The following is a 17836-nucleotide window of genomic DNA, read 5'->3' as shown; positions in this document are numbered from 1 at the left end:
CCAGGGAGGGAGGTGGCTCCGCTCAGCCTGGGCTTCACACCCTTGCACAGTTCCCGGTGTCCCCTTGAAGCTGGCATGTCCCCAACACAAGGGACAGCCCACCCCCCCCCCAAAGGATGGGCTCCCAGGGGACCCCCAGCACAAGGGATGGCAGGGCCACCGTCCCCAGGAGACGCGGTGGCCCAGGGCGAGATGCTTTATTGCACGGGGAGGGGGATCCGGGGGCCGGGGTGGCAGGTGGGGCTGGGAGGGGGTTCAGGGTGCGGGGGGTGGCACTCGGGGCCGGCTGGGGGGCTGAGCCCTGCGGAGGCAAGGAAGGAACGGTGAGTTGGGGGCCACCATCCCCCCGTCCCCCCAACTCAGGTGCCAGCAAAAGTGGCTCCTCCAACCTTCCCCCCGCCTCCTCCAGGATGCATTTTGGGGTCCCCTGTCTCACCCCCACCCTACAGAGGTGCAGGCAGGTTCTCTCCCGGAGACACAGGACCCCCAAGTGCCCTCCCACCCCCAGGACAGGCGTGGGGTGCGAGGTGCAGGTTATGGGGTGTGGGTGTGGGACGGAGGTCGAGGGACAGAAGATGAGGGACGGACACGGGACGCGGGTGCTGACCGGGCTCAGGCCTTGCAGAAGCCGATGGCGACGCAGGTGTCCTGGGCCTCGTCGCCGTTCTGCAGCGCCTCGCTGATCTGCTCCCGGTACTTCCTCACCAGCCGCTTGCAAAGGCGGCCCAGGCGTTTCCCCAGGGCCCGGCAGGCCTTGCCCAGTGCCGCCTCCACCGCTGCCTGCCAGGACCGGCCCCGGCGGCATCAGCAGGGCCGCGTGTGGGGCAACGGCCCCCCATTCTGCTCCCCCGAGCTCCCCCACCCAGGCCGCCCCCTCACCTCGTCGGGGTCGTCGCCCGCCATCGCCTTGATCTGCTCCAGGATTTTGGTGCACAGGCTGCACTTCTTCCCCTTGCCGGGCACCGTCGCGGTCCATTCAGCCACATCCCCTCCAGCCACGGGCCACTGCGGGGTGGGGGACACAAAGCAGACCCTCAGGGCTGGGCTGGGTCCCCCCAGCATGGCCCCAAAACAAGCGGGGGGCTGCCCCACGGCTGGTGTCAAGGCCGTGGGGCAGCAGGGCTGGTGCTTACCAGGTCCAGGCTGTCCCAGAGGTCGCGGCAGTCCTGCTCCCTGTGGCACCGGGTGGCGGTGGCCACATCCTGGCACCAGGACGCGGGGCCACCCTGGCAGGGCTCGGGGACTGCGGCCCGCGCCGCTGAGCGGGTACGGGGACAGTGAGCATGGCCGCGGGAGTGCGTGCCTGTCACCGAGGTCCCTGTGTGCCCCAGGGGTGCCCAGACCCCGTCCCCACCAGCTCCGGGTGCTTGACCCTGCTCAGCCCCCAACCCTGCCCAGCCCCTGACCCTGCCATCCTGCCTGCCTGTCCCCCTGTCCTCCTGTCCCCCCCATCCCCGGGTCCCCATGCGTCCCCCTCCCCTCTACCCCAGGGTGCCCGTCCCCCCACCCCCTCCTCCTCCGGGACGCGAGGCCAGAGGGACCCCCGTTACCTCCCACCGCCACCAGCACCAAGAGGAAGGCGGCAGCCATGGCGAGCCCACTCGAGAGGGTGACAGCGGGTGACGGCGGGTGACAACAGCCGGCGCGTGTCCCACCCCGACGGCTTTTATAGCCTGATGAGCGGGCTGCAGGGACGGCTGCGCCACTCAGCGCCGCCGAAACCCCAAAAAACCCTTAAAATGGAGCGACGCCGGCTCGCCAAACCCCTTCCTCCCTCACACCTCCGCCCCCGCGGCAGGAAGGGGAGACGGGGCCGGGGAGGAGGTGGGGAGCCCCGCCTGAATCCCGGGACCCCCCCAAAAAACCCACCCGCGGGAGCCCCAGGCCGCGGGAGCGGGGGTGCTGCCGGTGGCCCCCAACCCTCGGCCACCCACGAGCCCCCCCAAAGCGTGGGGTGGGACGTGGGTGTGGGGCCGGACCCTCCCGGGCTCCGTCCCGGTGCCCCCCCCCCCCGTCCCCTGTGGGGACCCGTGGGGTCCCGGGGCTCGGGCCCGGTGTCCCCGTCCCCCCCCCGCAGGGCTCGGGCCCGGTGTCCCCTGTCCCCCGCCACGGGCTCCGTGGGGTCCTGGGGGTCCGTCGCGGTGTCCCCCCCATCCCCTCCGGGGCTCCCTGAGGTCCCGGGGTTCGGGCCCGGTGTCCCCCCTCCCCGCCCCCCCCCCTCCGGTATCCACGGTAACGGCCTCGCGCCGCCGCCACCAGCGGTTGCTACGGCAACCCGCCGCCTTGACGCCACTTCCGCCCCCGCGGCCACGCGACTTCCGGGCTTTACGGCGTTCGCGCCTTTTCCCACCCCCCCCTCCCCGCGCCCCCCCCCCCATGGCGGGTCTGTGGTGCCGGGCTGGCGGCCCCCCCCCTCCCGACCTCTGACCTCTGACCCCGTACGTGACCTGCGGCCTGGGGGGGGGAGCGGGGGGGCCCTGAGGGATCTTCCTGCCGGGTTCCGGGGGGGCTGTTGCCTTTTGGGGGTCCCTGGCGGGGGGGGGGGTGTGTGTCTGAGGGGCCGTGGCCCAGGGGGGCTCCCGGGGGGACCCTTTGGCCTTTGTGATGGGTCCTGGGGGGACCCTGGTTTGGGGGAGGGGGTCCTGGTGCCCCGGGGGGCTGGGGGGGTCCCTATAGGGTCCTACTGCCTGGGGAGGGTCTTGGGCCGGGGTGATTTTGGGGGGGGGTGTGGTGTTCTCGGGGGGGTCGCGGTGCTAGAAGGTGTCTTGGGGAGTTCCCGGTGCTCGGGAGGAGAGCTTTGTGCGAGGGGGGGTGTTTAGGGGGTGTCCGGGGGGGGCTGGTGTCAAGGAGTGTCCAGGGGGGCTGCACAGGGGTCTTGGTGCCAGGGGGTGTTGGGGGGGGTCCCGGGGTGGTCCGGTGTCCAGGGTGTATTTTGGGGGGGGCTAGGGTGTCCTGCTGGTAGGGTGTGATGGGGGGGGCAGTCCTGGGGTTTTCCTGGCACCAGGATGAGTTTGGGGGTCCCCTGGTGTTGGAGGGGAGAGAAAGGAGGGGGATGCTGGGGGGTGCAGTGTTTGGGGGGATTAGACCTAGACCTGGTTTGTGTTTTGGGGGGCGAGGGGGTCAGTTTGGGGGTGGGGGCCACCTCCAGGGAGGGCTTCACGGCATCTTGGGGTGACGGTGACGGCCAAGGGTATGCCACGCTTGGGGCTGTGCCATATGCCGGCCTTAATTTGCCGGGATCCTTAATTTGCCCGTTTGCTTTCCAGCCCCGCCATTAAAATACTCCCGTGTCCGCTGCTCCAGCCCTGCGCCCACCATGTTTTCAGAGCAGGCGACCCCCACGGCACAGGGTTTGCTGGCCCCCCCCCTCCACCGAGGCCTCCACCTTCACCAGGGTGCCGGTTTCGGCGTACGCCGACTGCTCCCAGCCCTTCCGGCTGGGCGAGCGCAGCTTCAGCCGCCAGTACGCTCACATCTATGCCGCCCGCCTCATCGAGATGCGGCCCATCCTGGAGGAGCGGGCGCGACAGAAGTGGGGTGAGTCGGTTTGGGGAATAAGCCCCCTCTTCGGAGAAGGAAGGCAAAGCTGTGCGGCTGATGCAGCGCCTGCTGGAAGCTCTTTGGTGATTTTTTGGCGCGTGCTGGCCATTGGTTCCTAAACTTACGCACACGTTAAGATGTTGAATAAGCCATGGGTGTTTTTTGGGGGATGTTTTCTCTGCCACACAGTATCTGACCCAGCTGGGAGCATCCCTTCAACGTTTCTAAAATCACCTTTAAACATCAGCTGTGTGGGCAAAATTTTTTTCTTGCTCGCCAGGCCAGGTCAAAGCTTCCACTCGCTGTCAGGAGCATGAGCTAAAGCATGAGGTCTGTCAGGGTGAGGGGCTGGCGGGCGCCCTGGCCAGGAAGCGGGGTGTGGGGGGCGGGAGAGGCGCCGCTTGCACCGGAGGGGGGGCCACTTCCTCGCCTGGTGGGGCCGCGTTAGTGGTTAGCGGGTGGGATCCTTGCGCTAGAGAGTTTCCATCCGAAGGCGTAACAGCAGCGCTGGATGAAGCAACTGCCTCGCCGCTGCCAGAGCGCGGTGGCTGAGCTTTCTGGCAGGCCTCGGCGTGGCACATGGCTCCCCGAGCGTGGTAAAAGCCTGTTATCGAATTTCACCCTCTCAGGCCAGCCAGGCTTTCGGCTTTGCCCTTCTATGGAGGTTTTCGGGCTGGCCGCTTGTTTTTCTTTCTCTCTCCGTCCCCGTGGGCTGCGCAGAGCCGAGGGGAAGCAAAGCCCGCGCCGGGCTGTGCTGGTTCCACAGCGGATGTCGTTCCTTGGCCGGCCGCCCTGCGCTGTAACCCTGGATTTTGCCAAGGGTGACAGGAACCAGTGGTTTTGTAAAGCTCCACTTCCTGGAGTCGTGTGATGGGACGAGATTTCTGGGGTTTGTCTCACAGCGAGAAGTGCCTGCAGGCAAAATCTGGAAAGCGCAGCCCCCCTCCCCCTAAACACACACATTTGGGGGGTTAGAGCCAAGAATAAGAAACTAAAACTGGATTGTTTTTTCTGACTCCGAGTGTTTGCATTCCTGGGACTGATGAACCCATGTTTCCAGCTCCGCTGAGCCTGGGGTGCCTGTGATCGCAGCGGGGTGCTTTCCACTGGACAGGAGTCACGTTCAGCAGGCGCGTGATTAGCAAAGGGAGAGTTTGGAGAGGGAAAACCGTCACCCACCCGCCGGCAGCCAGAAAGGATGACCTGACAGAGGAGCCGGCATGGCAGCGGGCTTTGGCAGTGGTGTTCTGGGAGAGGAGCCCAGCAGCTCTCGCAGCGCCAGCCCAGCCCGGCAGCCAGTCCTCCTCCCTCCAGGGCTTGAGGATCAGGATGGATGGGCTTCATGGGTTGATTTAAACAGGGAGGAATAAAAGTCCTATGTAAAGGATGGGGCTGAAGCATCTCTGGGTTGTCGTGGGTGAGGTGAGAAGTCTTGGGCTCAGCTTGTGGTGAGGGAGATGCATTTTTTGCTGTCTGAAAATGCTCCCCAGCCACAAAGGTGATGAAATGCTGGGGCTGCAATGCTCTTTGCACCTCCTGAGGCACGTGTTGGTTCCCCCAGCCCGTATCGCCCTGGGACCTGTCTGTGCCTTTCAGGCAGAGGAAACCCTGCTGCTCCCCAGCAGCCTGTCTTCATGCCAGGATCTTCCCAAACGCCTGGTTGCAATGGGGATTCTGGCTTCCAGCAGGGATCCCGGGTGGAGGATCTGGCCCTGGCAGAAGCAGAGGTCAGACTTGGGGGTGGTGAGTGATCTCTCCTGCCTTTCAAATCTGAGTGGGATGTTTGGGTCATCTCCTGGATGGGGAGCAGGAACACCAGCCCCTCATGCCCAAGCGCAAGAGCACCAGCGCTGTGCCCAGGCGGGACAATCCTGGACCTGTGCGCCCTCCCTTCCCAGGCAGAGCTGGACCTGTGAGCCCAGCGGGAGCTCTGCACGCTGTCCTGGGTGGTGGCTGGGAGCTGTGGGCCCCCCAGACCCCGGCATGACCCAGCTTTTCCCCGCCTTAACGCAGAGGAAATGCCTGCAGGCAGTGCTGGCTTTCTGGTATGCTCCCTTGGCCCTGTCTGGCCTACACATGTGGATTCGGCTCTGTGCCTCGAGGAAAAGTGAGAGGCTTCGCAACGTTCCCCCACCGCCTCTTGCTGGCCTCGACGTTCAGGCCCTTTCAGCTGGTCCTGGCCAGCCTTGAGCCTTGCCTGCCCTCGCAGCCATCCCCGAGGCCGCCTGAGTCCCATTTCTCTCCGCAGGGAACGGCGTGGCACTGAGGAAGCTCTGCGAGCTGCGGGCGGGAGAGAAGTGCTGCGTGGTGGGGACGCTCTTCAAGGCGATGCAGCTGCAGCCCTCCATCCTGCAGGAGATCAGCGAGGAGGTAACAGCGGGAACGTTCCCTCCTGTGGGCCCCCCCACCTCCTCCACACAGCTCTGGGGACATGCCAACACACATTGGGACCTCAGCTGGCTTCCCATTGCTTCCCTCGTGCTCGCTGTGGCTGAGCAAGTGGGAGCTGCCAGGGCTTTGACCCGGGGAGACGATGTATAATCTTCTCTGTGCCTACCCCATCCTTAGACGCCGCCACTCTTGGTACCACCCCTTTGTGCCAGCGTGTATGATGTATGTGCCTGCTTAGTGTTGCTAATTCCTGCCTTTGGAGGGTTTGGATCCAGTGGGGTTGGCAGAGCAAACCCCCTGTTCCTGCTGCAGGGGAGGAGGATGAGGGGGGCGTCCAGGGAAGCTCCGCCATCCCCATGCGGTGCCGGGGGCCCATCTGCTCCCAGCCGGCTCTCAGGGAGCACGTTGGGAAGTTTGGAGCCTGCTTGTCACGGCATGAGGTTAGCACTGTGCCTGCCGGGCAGGGTTCAAAGGGAGCGGAGCGCTTGCCCGGGCGGTGATTGCAAACACGTTTCCCAAGGCGAGCCAGAGTGCCGTCTCCTGCTGCCTGGCTGAGCCGCTTCCTCCTTGGCTGAGGCGCCGCGCTCGTGTTTGCTTCGCTGGGGCGCTGTGGGGAAGCGTTAAGTGAAACCAGCTCGTCTGGGTGGCGTGCAGCTGGCGAGCAGCGCCGAGAGCTGCCGGGGCTCCAAAGTGCTGCCTTCAAAGCGGCAGCGGAGGCGTTGGCTGGGCCGGCGGTGGGGGGCCATGCCGGCGGCTCTTGTGAGTCACGCGCCCGCGTTCTGGTTTCCACGAGCGGGGTTTGGCGGGAGGGGGAAAGGCCCTTTGGGGCAGCTTGGCCTTGCTGAGGCCGTCACAGCCTGCCCTGTCCCCCCCCAGCACAACCTGGTGCCTCAGCCACCCCTGCCCAAGTACATCCACCCCTCCGACGAGCTGATCCTGGAGGATGAGCTGCAGCGGATCAAGCTGGAAGGAGCCGTCGAGGTGCAGAGGCTGGTGACAGGTAGGGAATGATGGCTCCTCAGTGGGAGCCACCTCACGGGCCCTGGCCAGGGGCTGACCGCCTGCTCTCTGCCATAGGGACCATCTTTGCCGTGTACGGCTCCGAGCAGGATGACGGCAAGTTCCTGGTGGAGGATCACTGCTTTGCCGACCTGCCCCGGCCGCTGCCCTGGAATGGCCCCAGCTCAGACCGGTGAGTCTCTGCAGCAACAGGAGCGGGGCTGGCACCGTGTCCCCTGCCAGATCCCCAAGCCCTGGGGACCGTTTGCCCCATGGGCCCATTGGAGTAGGCGCCTCATGCCAAGCGAGATCATGGACAGGGGCTCATCCCCCCCCCACACCTGGCTGTCTGAAGCCCCTTGGTGTGGGCAGCCCTGGTGTCGCCGTGCAGGCAGGGATTGCTACAGGCAGGGAGCACGGCATGCTGCCCGACCCACTCTGCCTAGGTTTGTCCTGCTGGTGTCGGGCCTGGGGCTGGGCAGCGGGAGCGGCGAGTCCCTGCTGAGCACGCAGCTGCTGGTGGACGTGGTGACGGGGCAGCTGGGCGCTGAGGGCGAGCAGAGCTGCGCTGCACAGATCTCCCGCGTCATCCTGGCGGGGAACCTGCTGAGCCAGAACACGCAGAGCCGGGACACTATCAACAAGGTACGGCCGGGAAGGGGTCTTCAGCATTGACCGTGCTTTCTGGGGCCCGGATTGGCACGGGGAGTCCCATGGAGGTGGGGAGGGAGGAATCGGAGAGTACGTGGGGTTGTTCCCTCACTGTCTCCCTGCTGACCCAGGCCAAGTACTTGACCAAGAAGACCCAGGCTGCAAGTGTGGAGGCTGTGAAGATGCTGGATGAGATCCTGCTGCAGCTTTGCGTGAGTACTTGGAGCGGGATAGGGTTGGACGGGGGATTGGGTACCTTCTGGGGGAGGGAGCCTGGCTCCTGAGGCAGGGAAGCAATGCTCTGCCAGCAGCCCCGGGGTGCAGGGTGGCAAACACCCCTTCCCCGGCCCCCAGCTTCCTTTTGAGCACCGCATATGGTGCTGTACGGGAACGCAGTAAGAAGGGGAGGCAGTGCATAGCCCAGCTTCAGATCCCTCTCCTGGCATCTGGTGTCTGCAGTGAAGCCAAGCAGGGCTTCCTGCAGGAAAGTGGCAGGAGCCAAATGGGGGAGCAAGGCAGAGCCAGCAGCAGGCCAGCTTTGCTCTGAGCCCCTTTGAAGGAAGGTGGTTTGGCTGTCCCCGGTAATCCCTGCTCTGCCCACAGACCTCTGTGCCCGTGGACGTGATGCCCGGTGAGTTTGACCCCACCAACTATACGCTGCCCCAGCAGCCGCTGCATCACTGCATGCTGCCCCTCGCCAGCGCCTACTCCACGCTCCAGCTGGTCACCAACCCCTACCAGGCCGATGTGGACGGCATAAGGTAAAAAAGCCTGGTGGGCCACCAGCTCTGTGACAACTGCTGGCAGCATGGGATCGCGGGGCATGTCACGGCAAGTACAGCCATCTGAATCTCTCCTTCCTTCCCCCAAAATGTTGTAGGTTTTTGGGGACGTCAGGGCAGAACGTCAGTGATATCTTCAAATACAGCAGCATGGACGATTACCTGGAGATCCTGGAGTGGACGCTGCTGGCAGGACACATCAGCCCCACAGCCCCGGACACCCTGGGTAAGGCGAGGGCTGGGTGGCTGCTGAGGCTGGGGGGGTGTTTCCCCTCTGAAGGGACACAGGTGCAGGTTCCTCTCCTAATTTCCATCCCTCCCAGGCTGCTACCCCTTTTACAAATCGGACCCTTTCATCCTCACCGACTGCCCTCATGTCTACTTCTGTGGCAACGCTCCCCGCTTCCAGTCCAAGCTGCTCAAAGGTGAGTCGTGCAGCCTGCAGCACCCCCTGATCCTCGCTCGGGGCTGGGACCTCGCGCCAGGGTGCCGACTGGGGGCTCGTCCGCCTTACGCCCGCCTGTCTTTGCAGGGGAGGACGGACAGCAGGTCCTGCTGGTGGCGGTGCCCGCCTTCAGCACCACGCAGACCGCCTGCCTCGTCAACCTGCGCGACCTCAGCTGCCAGCCCATCAGCTTCTCCGGCTTCGGGACCGAGGATGATGACGGGGACATGGAGGTTGGGCACTGACTGAGCAGGCAGGGCACGGACTTGATAAACCCCTGGCCCCTCAGAGGGTCCTGGCACCCATCGCCTTTGTGTCATTCCCATTTGTCCTCCCGGGAGGGCTGGTGTGGAACTGCCGGGGCGTGGGAGAGAAGAGACGCTCGTACCAATATAACTTGATTTATTTGTGTAATAAAAAACTGTGTGGAGGGGACAGGGGCTGCGCCTACCTCCGTGTGGGCCCTGCCCTGGAGAGCGGGACCACCCCTGCCAACCCCGCTGTGCCAGGAGATGGGGATGGGGCGAGGGCTGGGTCCTGCTTCACCCCCTCCCTTGCCAGGCAAGGGCTGGCACTGCCCAGCCCCGAGGGATGGGGCAGCACGTCCTTTCCCGCCTGGCTCTGGAGCCCGGCAAGGGGGAGGCTCTGCAGCCGCCCAGCCTTTGGGGCGAGCATCAGCATGGCGTGCCCTGCAGTCCTAGGAAGCAGCGCGGGTGAGGAGCTGGAGCCCACCCGGAGCGGGCTGCCTGGAGCTCGAGGAAGACTTTAGAAGCGGATGCCGGAGCCTGTGGCAGGCGGAACCAAACCGGCCGTGAGCGTCCGGCCTTGGCTTGAGGCAGGAGCGAGGGGACAAGCATCTCCTAGTCACCAAAGTTCACGGTGTAGGTCTCGGCCGTAGTGAAGGGCTGGGCCGTCCCCGTGCCCAGCTCCCAGGCCTCTGTCTCCGTCACCAGCTCGGTGACCACCTCTGTTTCGGTCTCCATCTCCCAGGTGCCAGCTGTGGGTGGCTCTTGGCTCCAGGGCGCATAAGCAGTGCTGCTGAAGGGGAAGGGCAGGGCTGTGGTGGGCGGCGGGGCCGTGGGGCTGCTGGCGGTTGTGGTGGCATTGAGACGTCGCAGCCTCATCTGCTGCCGGAGCCGCATGCGGTGCCGGAGGCGCATACGCAGGCGCATGCGTTCGCGGGGCGTCATGGGGCGGCCGGGCACAATGCGGCGGATGGGTCGGTTCCCGTTCATGGCCATGATCTCCCGGATGCGTTTCCAGTTGGAGCGCGACAGGACGAAGTTGCACTGGGTGGCCCCAATGTCATAGAAGACGCTGCAGGTCTTGACGCTGGGGTTGTAGCCCTCAGCCCGAGCCAAGACACGGTACTCGCCCGGGTTCAGGATGCGCCAATAGTCCCCGCCGCTGGCTGCAGACAGTGAGGGGAGGCAGTGGGGTGTGAATGAGGTAGCGCGGCGCTGCCGGCACCCTGCCTGGCACCCAACCCCGTGCCCTACCTGTCTTGATGTTGTGGTTGATGCCCCCCACGACGATGGTGGCGTTGGCGATGGGTTCTCCCTGCTGGTCCGTCACCAAGCCCTTGATGCCCCGATGGACCTATGCAGGGAAAGGGAATGAGAGAAGCTGTGTGGGGCAGGCAGGGCAGCTGCTGGCTCCCTGCCCGGCACATCTCAGCACCTACCTGCTCCATGAAGGTAAGCAGCGACTCTTTGTTGTTTTCCCACTCCTGCTGCAGCTCGCTCTCATGGGGGAACTTGTCGCAGCCCAGGTAGATGGAGAGCTCCAGGCAGTTGGTGTGCAGGTAGCTGAAGTCATTCAGGCCTGCAAGACAAACAGCCAAGTGCTCACCCAGCTGCTCGCCCACACTTTCACGTGGAGGGAGCATGGGGTGAGTAAGCCGACACCATATGGCGTGGCACCCACTTACTGCCAGTCCGGGGGTGCCACTTGGCCCCTTGCACGATGCCCATGGCGTTGGTCATGTCCTGTGTGTGGCAGCCCCCGCGGAAGGTCTCAGTCATGGTGAGGTGGGCTGAGGCGTAGGAGATGGCGAGCCAGCGGAAGATGGCGTGGTCGGGCGTCTCCTGCAGCTCAGGGTCATCGTCCTCATAGTCATCTGGCGGGCGAGCGGCAGCCGCCGGTGTCTCACTGACGGGCCGGGCCGTGTCGAAGGGGTAGGACACCAGCTTCTCCCCACCCTGCAGGTTGGCTCCCAGCACGAAGGGGTTCTTGTCCATCCACGCCATGATGGCCCGCGTCTCCACTGCCACCTGCCGAGGCGGGCACGATGGCATGAGACATCACCTCCCCATCACTGCCCCGCCGCCGTGCCCCGTGCCATGGCTCACCGTGGCATCCTCAGTCAGGTAGTGCTCTGGGATGGGGATATGGTGGTTGGGGAACTTGTGGGGCACCAGCTTCCTCTCCTCAGCCGCCCACAGTGCTGAAGCCAAGTCAGGGAAGTTCTCAAAGAGGTCGTAGCCCTCCTCCGTCCAGTGGCCCAGCGCCCAGTTGCCCAGCTCAGAGCCCTGTGGGCAGCCCGGGGCAGCGGTGAGCCCGGGAGCTGCATCCCACCGCCCCGCCGTCCCATCCCCTGCCTTGCCGTCCCCTTACCGCCTCTCGGGCCAGCTCATAGCCATCGGGGTTGAGGGAGGGCACGAGGTGGATGCGGGTTTCGGTCACCAGGCTCCGCACCCGGGGGTTGCCGTCCTGGTACTCCTTGCACAGGAACTGCATCAGCAGGAGCAGCAGCTCCCGGCCCAGCACCTCATTCCCGTGCAGCCCCGCTGTGTACCTGAACTCGGGCTCGCCTGTGGGCAGGGTGCGGGCAGGGTCAGCACACTACCCATACCCCTGCCTGCACCAGGGGCTTGCGGCCAGGTCCCCCCCCACCTTCCATTCCTCACCCGTCTCGTGCTCGCCCGGGTTGTCGGAGATCTCCATGGCGTAGATCTTCAGGCCCCGCGAGCTCTTGCCGATGTTGTAGATGCGGGTGATGGTGGGACACTCCTCGTTCACCACCTTCATCAGCTGTGGGCACAAGGGGGGTGGGCGATGGGGGGCAGCGCTCAGGGGACCGATCCCACCCCCCCTCGGAGGATCCCACTACCACGGAGGTGCCTGCTACCGCGGAGGTACTCACCTGCCTCATGTCCTTGTAGGTATGGTGGCGGAAGTCCAGGTTGTCGGTGGAGGTCACCTCGTTCTGTTGGGCGTAGTAGCTGCTGACAGCTGCAGAGGGGATGAAAACACAGTGGTGGGGGGCCAGGGAGCCATAAGCCCCCCCCCATAACCCCCCCTATAACCCTCCCCAGCTGCTGCTTTGAGGGGGGGGCTCTTACTGGAGAGAGGGCAGCCCAGGACCTCGAGGCGCAGGCAGAGGCTGCCGTTCCACGTCTGGGGGTAGATGCGGATGTAACGGGCCACCATGGGCTCGGGGAACTCGGTCAGCACCGGCGTGTCCTTGTCCACGTTGCCATAAAACATCTGCCAAGGGAGGTGAGATGTAGCTGAGGGGTGGGAGAGGGTCCCTATTGTCCCCACCCCCCCCCCAACCAGCCCATTTTGGTGTCCCATACCATCTCCTCGTAGCCGTTGGTGTACATCACCCAGTTCTGGCTGTCGTTGCTGAAGCCTACATAGAAGCTGGTGACAAAGTCCTCGCTGCAGGAGGAAGGGGACAGGTTGGAAGGGGGCGTCCCCAAGCCGCTCTCCCACCCCATCTTCCTGGATCCATCCCCTCCCGCTCATCCCTGGCCCCGTACTGGATCTGGGAGTCACGGCCCTGGGTGATGACGCCGGTGAACTTGGTGGTGCGGCGGGTGTCCACCTCGATCCAGTGTGCCCGGCTGTCGTCCTCGGCACACCAAGCCCCGTCAAAGAAATCATCCTCGTTGGTGCCTGCCTGGGGTGGGGACAGCGAGGGGGATGTGGCTGGGGGGGGGTCCGCCAGTGCAGGGGGTGGGTGGAGGGTGGGCGACCCTCACCTGCATATTGAGGCGACCACGCTGGGCGCCCAGCCCGTGGCGCAGCATGGAGGAGGCCAGGATCTGGTCGTCCTCGATGCGGTGGGACTCCAGACCGATGGGGGGGCATCCTGGGGACAGCGGGGGGGGCAGGAAAGGTGATGGGCATCCCCCTACCCAGTGGGGTGCCCGCTCCCCCCCCCCCCGGGAAGAGGGACACTCACTTGTCTTCTCCTCTGGAGGGGTCCATTCGTCCTCATCCGGCTCCCACTTCTTCCCCCCTGTTTTTTTGGGTTTTCCTGGAAAAGGGACACAGTGGGGGGGGGGGGCAAAGCCCAGGGGGTCGGGTGCAAGGCGGGGGGGGGGCTGGCACCCACCTTTGCGGTCCCGGCCCTTGTCCTCTGCCCAAGGGTCCTCCTCCTCCTCCTTGCTGCTGCTGCCTTTCTTGGGCTTCCCTGGGGTGGGAGAGTGGCTGTTGGGGACGTACCACCTGCCCCCGGGGACATGCCAACCACCATGGGGACATGGCAACCACACGCCCCAGGGACATGCCACCCGTCCCAGCACCCAGCCCCTGCCCATCTCTCACAGGGTTTGAGTTTCTCCTCGTCCGTCTCCATCTCATCCCCTTTGTCTGGGTGTTTCCTGGGCTTTGGCGGGGGGGGCAGCCCGTATGCCACTGTGGGGTGCAAAGCGGGAAGGGGAGCTGGGACACCCCTTTAGGGCCGGGGGTGGGTGCCACCAGTCGGAGCCCAGCTGGGTCCGGCGGGGGGAGATGGCTACCCGTGGGGCCAGGCAGGGCTCCCCAGGGAGGGGGGGTCTGGGGTGCCTTGCCCCCCACCCTGGCTTGTCACTCACAGTCATCGTAGTCGGGTCGCTCGAAGCCCTCCTCATAGTCCCCTTCGGTCACCGGGATGGGCAGTGGGGGTGGCTGTGGGGGTGGCTCCTCCGGCTTCACTGGGGAGGGTGAAAGGGGCCGTGCTGGGGATGGACTCGGGGTACCCCCATGTCCCTATGGGGTACCCCATGGTCCTGTGGGATCCCTGTGTCCCTATGGGATTTCCCATGCCCCCATGGGATCCCCACACCTCTACTGTGCCCCTGGGGGTCACCCATGCCCCTACGGGAACCCCATGTCTCTGCAGGGTCCCCTATGGCCCCATGGGGTCAGCATGCCCCTATGGTACCCCCATGTCCCTATGGGGTCCCCCGTGCTTCTGTGGGACCCCTGTGTCCCTATGGGGTCCCCATGTCCCCACAGGATCCCTCTGTATCCCCACAGGATCCCCATGCCCCCAGGAGATCCCTATGCCCTTCTGGGGTCCCCACACCCCTATAGGGTCCCCTGCAGCCCTCATGCAGTCTCCATGCCCGCCCCTGCTCCAGGCTGCCCCAAAATGATGCTCCCCCTGGGTCCCCAAGGCTGGGGACTGTCCCCCCCACCCCGAGTGCTGCCAGCCCCCCGTTGTCCCACTGTCACCCCACTTACGTGGCTCCTTGGGCTGGGGCCAGACTCTCTCGGGTTTCTTCCTCCTCGGGGGCTTGCGGGGTTTCTGCTGCCGCCGGATGTACTCGACTAGGGACAGAACGAGGGGGTGGCACTGACTTTGGGGGTGCGAGGCAGAGGGGTGGGGGGGGACAGCCCCTCCCTCCCTCCAGGCTGGGGGACCCCAGTGGTCCCCCTCGCCTGCCCCCTGGCACCGTACAGTCCTCATAGTCCTCCCGCTCCAGCTGCTCGTTGTAGTCCAGCGTCGGTGGCTCCGGCTCCTCGGGCACCTCTGCGGGGAGGGGGCACATGGGGAAGGGGTGCAGGGGGTGGCCCCGGGGTGCAGGGAGGTGGCATTGGGGCACAGGGAGGTGGCCCCGGGGACAGGGCACTCACCAGGCTCGGGCTCGGGGCGATAGTCCTCCCGGCCCAGCTCCCAGGGCTCCCTTGGTGGCTCCTCCAACTCCCCTGGGGACAGGGACACAGAGCGAGGGGCTGGCGGAGCCCCGTGGCCCCCGGCAGCCCCAGCCAAAAGAAAATCCCACTGGGGAGGAAGGCTGGTGGGGGTGGAGAGGGGGTGACCCCAGCAGGGACCCCCCACACGGTGCCACTGGGGAGCTGAGCTGGACACAGGGTGACACCATGGTGTGCCAAGTTGTCCCCCCCCCCCCCCCAAACCCGGCTGGTGGTGAGATTGGGCCCCCCAAGACTCACCTCGGCCACCTCCATCCTCCTCTTCCTCCTCGTAGGGTGAAGGCTGCTCCGGGAACCAGGGTGTCCCTGTGTCATCCTTGCCCCGTGGAGGCTGCGGGGTGGTGGGGGGCTCCGGGGGGGTGGTTGGTGGCTCTGGCTTCTTGCCAGAGGGTTTTTTGGTGGCCTTGGGTGGCTTCTCTTTGGACTTTTTGGAGCCTTTTGGGGGTTTTTCGGAGCCTTTGGGGGGCTTCTCCTTGGGCTTCTTGGGGGGCTTGTCCTTGTCCTTGCCCCTGTCCTTGTTCTTGCCCCTGTCCCTGTCCCGGTCCCGGTCCCGGTCCCGGTCCTGGTCCCGGTCCTTGTCCTTCTTGGAGCCCCGGGGTCTCTCCTTGGGCTTCTTGGTGGGTTTGGGAGGTTTTTCCTTCTTCCCCTTCTTGGGTTTCTCAGGCTCCGTCAGCCACCCCGGGGAGCCTGGGGGGGTGGGCAGCCGCCCCCGCGGCAGGGTGAGGGGCGGCCAGGGCCGGCCTGGGGGGGTCCCCACCTCCCGCTGCCGCCCCCCAGCCCTGCCCCACGTCCCGCTGCTTCCCCCCCCCCCCAACCCCCGCCCCAGCCCCGCCGCTCCCCCCGTCCCCCGCGGGACACCGGCGGTGCCCGGTGCCGAGGCAGCCCCGACCGCCGGTGCCGGTGCCGTTCCCTCACCGGTGCCGGTGCCGGTGCCGGTGCCCAGGTCGGTGCCGGTGCCGGTGCCCAGGTCGGTGCCGAAGCGCAGGTCGGTGCCCTCCCCGTCGCCGTCGCCGTCGCCGCGCTCCCCGGGACCGAGGAACCCCCGCAGAAACGCTTCGATCTCGGCGTCGGTGAGCGCGGGCGGCGCGGCGGGGCCCGGGGCGGCCCCGGGCGGCAGCAGCGGCAGCAGCGCGGCCGCCAGCAGGAGGCAGGAGCGGGGCGGCCCCGCCAGCCCCATCGCCGCGTCCGCCGCACCGGCCCCGGCCCCGGCCCCGGCCCCGGCCCCGGCCCCGGCCAGCCCGGGCGGGCGGGCCGGGGGCGGGCGCAGGAGCCGGGGGCGGCACCGACCGGCAGCGGCCCTGCGGGACCCGCTCGGCACCGGCACCGCGCGGGAACGGCGCCGGCACCGTACCGGCACCGGCACTGCGCGGGGACTAGCACCGGCACCGCACGGAACCGGGATGGCACCGGCACTGCACCAGGTCCGGGACTGGCATTGCACGGGGAACCCACGCTGAACCGGCGCTAAGCAGGCCTGGCACTGCCCAGGGCCCCACACTGGCCGGGGACTGGATCTGGATTGCAGGGGGACCGGCACTGCATCAGCACTGGCGCAGCATGGGAACAGGCGCTGCACAGGACCTGGCACTGCACGGGGACCAGCACCGCACAGGGCCAGCACTGCACGGGGACCAGCACTTGCACCAGCACTGGCACTGCATGGGCACTGGCACCACGTGGGAGTTGGCACGGCACTGGTTGGGAACCAGCACTGCACCAGCACCAGCACCACGCGACCACATCAGCACTGCGCAGGCACCAATGCTGGCACCGCGCCGGTGGCGGCACCACGTGCAGTGCGCTGGCCTGGCACCAACGCTGCACTGGAACGGGCGCTGGCACTGCACCTTCAGCGGTGGCACGGACACCCTGCGCACCGCACAGCGCGTGCACACGCTGCGCCTCTTTGCACACCCACTGCAGGCGTCGCAGACGGAGATGCTGTGCCCTGCGCACGGCCCCGGGTGCAGCCAGCCCGTGCTCACGCACTGCAGCCCTGCACAGACACAGGGACATCGCGTGTGCAAATGGACACACGCACACACAGAGCCCAGGCACTGCAGCCTTGCACACACGCTGCACACAAACATCTCCAACCGGCACACGTGCCGCTGCACGCACGACACATGGGAACCCCACCACGGCACAGAGCAGCGCACTGACACGCTGCACACGTGGAGACCCTGCACACGGGACACGCACTACATGTGAGTCCCTGCACACGCATCGCACCCCGGCACACGGGACACGCTGCACATAAGGAGGGACCGTGCACTGCACGTGGGATGCAGCGCACGTGCGCGGCACACGTGTGACCACCCTTCCCCCCCGACACCCCCCCACCCAGCCCGCTCCTGGGGAAGCGGGGGCAGGACGGGGTGCACCCCCCAGGTTGCCAACCGAAGCGCTATGGGGGTGCAGTGGGTGCCCCCCACCCGCCCTGGCCCCGCAGGCTCCCCGGGCCGCGCGGTGGCCGGTGGGGCCACGTGGCGGGCTCAGGCCGCCCGCACTCGTCACACGCATGACCCCCCCCACCGGCCGTGAGTCACTTCCCAGCAATGCTGCGGCTAGGGCCTGTGGGGAACTGGGGGGGGGAAGGCCCCTGCCATGCGCCTCCCAGTGCCTCCCAGTGAGCCTCTGCTGCAGCCCCCCCCCCCCATGCAGTCCCCAGTAGTGCCCCCCTTCCAGCTCTGCTCCCAGTACAGCCTCCCCAACCCATTATGGCTCCCCCAGTAGAGCTCCCCCCGCCCAGTACAGCACCCCAGTACAAACACCTCCCAGCACAGCCCCACCAACACAGCTCCCAGTATACCCCACCCACCCAGTTCAGCCTGCACAGTATAGTCCGGACCCAGCACAGCCCCCCCATTCCCAGTACAACCCCCTCCCAGTGCAGCCTCACCAGCACAGACCAGTACAACCCGCCCCCCAGTACAGCTCCCAGTATACCCCCCCCCCCCAGTGCAGCCCCCTGTATGGAGCACCCAGTACAGTCCCTCACCCAGCATAGACCCCTCCCAGTACAGCTTTCACCAGTGCAGCTCCCAGCATGCCCTTTCCAGTTCAGCCCCCTCATACAGCCCTCCCAGTATAGTCTCCC

General features: G+C 66.4%; 3 protein-coding genes across 6 annotated transcripts; 1 reads left to right on the top strand and 2 right to left on the bottom strand.

The window, feature by feature from the left end:
* Nucleotides 1-157: 157 nt before the first annotated feature.
* On the bottom strand, nt 158-1983 carry LOC128149951 (antimicrobial peptide NK-lysin-like). 2 transcript variants are annotated; one of them, XM_052805577.1, is made up of 5 exons: nt 1551-1983; nt 1134-1258; nt 880-1005; nt 608-780; nt 158-301 (listed from the first exon to the last, which is right to left on the bottom strand). In XM_052805577.1, exons 1-4 carry the CDS (start codon nt 1588-1590, stop codon nt 613-615), a joined length of 459 nt encoding a protein of 152 aa, XP_052661537.1. In that variant the 5' UTR covers nt 1591-1983; the 3' UTR covers nt 158-301; nt 608-612. The 2 variants fall into 2 exon arrangements, with proteins under 2 accessions (XP_052661537.1, XP_052661536.1); XM_052805576.1 differs by having other exon boundaries at nt 158-780; nt 1551-1977.
* Nucleotides 1984-3301: 1318 nt separating this feature from the next.
* POLD2 (DNA polymerase delta 2, accessory subunit) lies at nt 3302-9204 on the top strand. Its single transcript, XM_052805545.1, is given in 11 exon segments — nt 3302-3361; nt 3363-3537; nt 5789-5910; nt 6808-6931; nt 7009-7123; nt 7377-7575; nt 7713-7793; nt 8185-8342; nt 8462-8589; nt 8687-8788; nt 8896-9204. Coding segments are annotated over 11 exon segments (1407 nt in total). The 5' UTR covers nt 3302-3316; the 3' UTR covers nt 9054-9204.
* Nucleotides 9194-15952, bottom strand: AEBP1 (AE binding protein 1). Of its 3 annotated transcripts, XM_052805524.1 has the most exons (21): nt 15652-15952; nt 14977-15423; nt 14659-14730; nt 14483-14554; nt 14266-14352; nt 13635-13733; nt 13366-13455; nt 13154-13231; nt 13001-13075; nt 12798-12907; nt 12576-12715; nt 12390-12474; nt 12153-12297; nt 11954-12042; nt 11718-11841; nt 11425-11621; nt 11160-11339; nt 10739-11081; nt 10493-10632; nt 10308-10407; nt 9194-10219 (listed from the first exon to the last, which is right to left on the bottom strand). In XM_052805524.1, the coding sequence occupies exons 1-21, from the start codon at nt 15911-15913 to the stop codon at nt 9669-9671; spliced, it is 3486 nt and encodes a 1161-aa protein (XP_052661484.1). In that variant the 5' UTR covers nt 15914-15952; the 3' UTR covers nt 9194-9668. The 3 variants fall into 3 exon arrangements, with proteins under 3 accessions (XP_052661484.1, XP_052661486.1, XP_052661485.1); XM_052805526.1 differs by lacking the exon at nt 13366-13455; XM_052805525.1 differs by lacking the exon at nt 14659-14730.
* Between the last annotated feature and the right edge of the window lie 1884 nt (nt 15953-17836).

This window comes from Harpia harpyja, chromosome 13 (genome assembly GCF_026419915.1).
Source record: "Harpia harpyja isolate bHarHar1 chromosome 13, bHarHar1 primary haplotype, whole genome shotgun sequence".
Taxonomy (NCBI): domain Eukaryota; kingdom Metazoa; phylum Chordata; class Aves; order Accipitriformes; family Accipitridae; genus Harpia; species Harpia harpyja.
Note: the sequence above shows the minus strand (reverse complement) of the source record. Positions and strands in the feature narration are given on the sequence as shown.